Here is a 2,908-nt window from a genome sequence, read left to right as displayed (position 1 = left end):
ATATATTCACCTACACAGAGTGATGATGATGACGATGATAATAATTTCTAAAACAGACACAAAGCCTGAAATCTTGAGAGAGGGTTATATTTCATTAGATAGGCTCCAGTATTTTACTGGTATTATTTGATCTAATTAGAAAAAAAAAAAGAAGAAAAGTGTAAGAATACTTGAATATGGTGGGATTTGAACTCAGAAGAGAAATAAATAAATGTTGCAAAGCATCTGTCCCATGCTCTACTGCTACTCTAACATTCAGTACAGGAATTCCAGTGGAATGATATTCCTAGTAGAAAGTACTGAGTATAGTGGTTAGTGTAGGGTCTTGGTGTGTGAGTTAGAGGCAATATGGCTGATGAAAAGAAAAGAGATGAGAGAGTTTGGAATGCACAAATAGAAGTGGCATAAGTTTCCAGCCAGCACTGAGGATGAAAAGCAACTGTTGTAGCTTTAGAAAAGGCAGAGAGAGGAGACAACATGTTTATGGGTTGGTCATTGGAGTATGTTGAGTGACTTTATCCCTTTAGTATTCAGATTACTCTGTCAAATGTAATGCTTATTTATTCACATTATTTTCAATTAATCATGCATGATCTTGTGGTTTTGAGATTTCAATGATGTGATTGTTTATTTTTGTTTTAGAATGACATTGTAAGGTAGGTGTAGGTTGCTGGATGGTAGAATATTTTGGCCGGATATAATCAGTCAAGTGGAGCTTTCTCTAGATGTAGTCTAGAATGTCTGTGGGAACAGAAGCAGTACCATCCCAGATGTGAGAGAAGTATACCATTGTGAGTCTCTTGTCTGAGTTTTATAGAGGTTTAGTAATTGTTAGTTGTTGTTGTTGTGGGTTGAAGTATTTTCTGGCAGTGAAGTGGAAGGCCAAACTTTGTGAAGCAGTCGTTATTATGCAAAGTGTGTTGTTCACCAGCAGAGATGAAGAGCTGTTAGGCTGCACCATGATTTCTCAGTAATGATGCAGCCTACCATTGAGAGTGGAAACTGTACTGAAGCCTGTCATACATATATGTGTGTGTGTGTGTATGTATGTTTATGGGAGAATTTATGAAAAAAACAACAACAGACGAGGACAGGTGGTGTAAACAACAAAAGGATGTATTAGTTTAACGCTCGGGAATAGAGAAAGTCTTTAACATTTCGAGCTATGCTCTTCAACAGAAAAAATAAGGAGAAAAACACGGAGAAAAAAAATTGAATGTTGTGGTCAGCGATCTATCATGGCGACTGCCGGACAGAAAGTTTGCACAGGAGAGCTAAGAAAAAGGGGAGATAACAAAAGGGGAAAGAAGCGGTGGTTTATATGTTTGTGTATGTGTGTATTTATCTGTGTTTATGTTAAAAAATCCCAATGCTGTTGTATTCCTTTATGTCTCATAATTTAGAGGTTCAACAAATAGTGATCTCTAAAAATAAGTCCTAAATTGAAACAAGAACTTAGATTGATATGATCAGCTAAAGCATTGGAAGCATTGCCCCAGTATGGCCACAGTCTAATGACTGAATGCAGCAAAAGAATAAAACGTCTCCCCAAATGTGGGTAGCAGCCACCATGGAGGATAAGGCCCACTTCCACTAAGAATCTAAATAAAAACTCTCCATTCTGTCTAATCCTTGATGTCTTCATGACTGTTTCCTGCAAAAAACAGACTTCAAGAATTGGCTCCCTCATCTTCATCAATTTCTTCATTTACACCAACCCGTTTCCATTAAATTTTCTTCAGGGCAGCACCTCTCTTTCCGCCCTGTCACTCTTACCATCTACTTCAAGTGCTAGTAGTAATAATGACAATGATAACAATTTGTTTTAGGTAGCTGTCGTTATGCAGAGGTTAAGAATGCTATCCTACGTGAGACTTACAGTGCCCATCGCATGCAGGTCTCTGTGAAACAGTGTAAGCATATATGTGAAGAAGGAACACTTGGTTTTACCTGCAGGTCCTTTGTTTGGAATATCAAACACAGCTACTGTCAATTCAGCAAGGGTAAGCTGTGGATGACTGTCAATTACACATTGGAACACCATGAGAATTGGAATTATTATCAGAAAAACTGCACCACCAAAGTTATTATCATCGAAGGTATTGTCAACCCTTCAAGTTTACTTATTTTCACCTGAGATTAGTTTAAGGCAATGAAAATTTACCTGCAGATTTCCAATCAGCTGAGTGATATTCTTATGAGTTGTCCCCTTCTGCTATCCTTCTCTCATTCTCTCTCTCTCTCTCTCTCTCTCCTCTCTTTTTCTCTTCCTCCAGGCACTTGATGTAGAGTCTGAGGCCATGTGGGAAGATGAATGGAGGCATAACGTTGCCATCACTAGTGAACACTTCAAACACCATGATGTTGACTGGTTGTTTGATTTTTATCACTCTCAGTACAAGTCCTCTGATTGCACTGTCCTCAGATTGACAACCAAACACTCTGAAATGTTCATATTGGAGCTTCCGGCACAAATGCCAAGCAGTATAGCATGTCGTTCCCAAATTTCTGGCAAAGTGAATTGCATCATGGTGCTGTTTCTCTCACAGACAGTGCCCAGCTGACCCTACTATACTGTTTTTGACCCCCATTGAAACCAGTAATATTTTCTTCATATAATTTTAAAAATCATTTTTATTACATTTCTTCTTAAATTGAAATGTCGTAGATTTACTTCTGTGCTATTTCCACCTCCATCTTTTATATATAAAAATTTGATTTGTATAGATCTCTAATCTTTTTTTCAACTTAGTAGCTTGCTTACCAACCACATGGTTCCGGGTTCAGTCCCACTGCATGGCACCTTGGGCAAGTGTCTTCTACTATAGCCTCGGGCCGACCAAAGCCTTGTGAGTGGATTTGGTAGATGGAAACTGAAAGAAGCCCGTCATATATATGTATATATATA

General features: G+C 38.2%; 1 protein-coding gene across 3 annotated transcripts in view; it reads left to right on the top strand.

The window, feature by feature from the left end:
- LOC106881671 (uncharacterized) overlaps window positions 1-2,908 on the top strand; it is a 19,068-nt gene that overhangs the window by 1,103 nt on the left and 15,057 nt on the right. For 2 of the 3 annotated variants that reach the window (XM_014932136.2, XM_014932135.2), the window contains exon 2: window positions 1,830-2,099. The exons of the other annotated variant lie outside the window; for it this stretch is intronic. In XM_014932136.2, the coding sequence (XP_014787622.1) occupies window positions 1,830-2,099 (270 nt within the window). The remainder of the gene's footprint in view (window positions 1-1,829; window positions 2,100-2,908) is intronic. 3 annotated transcript variants of the gene reach the window in all.

Source organism: Octopus bimaculoides, chromosome 14 (genome assembly GCF_001194135.2).
Source record: "Octopus bimaculoides isolate UCB-OBI-ISO-001 chromosome 14, ASM119413v2, whole genome shotgun sequence".
Lineage (NCBI taxonomy): Eukaryota > Metazoa > Mollusca > Cephalopoda > Octopoda > Octopodidae > Octopus > Octopus bimaculoides.
Note: the sequence above shows the minus strand (reverse complement) of the source record. Positions and strands in the feature narration are given on the sequence as shown.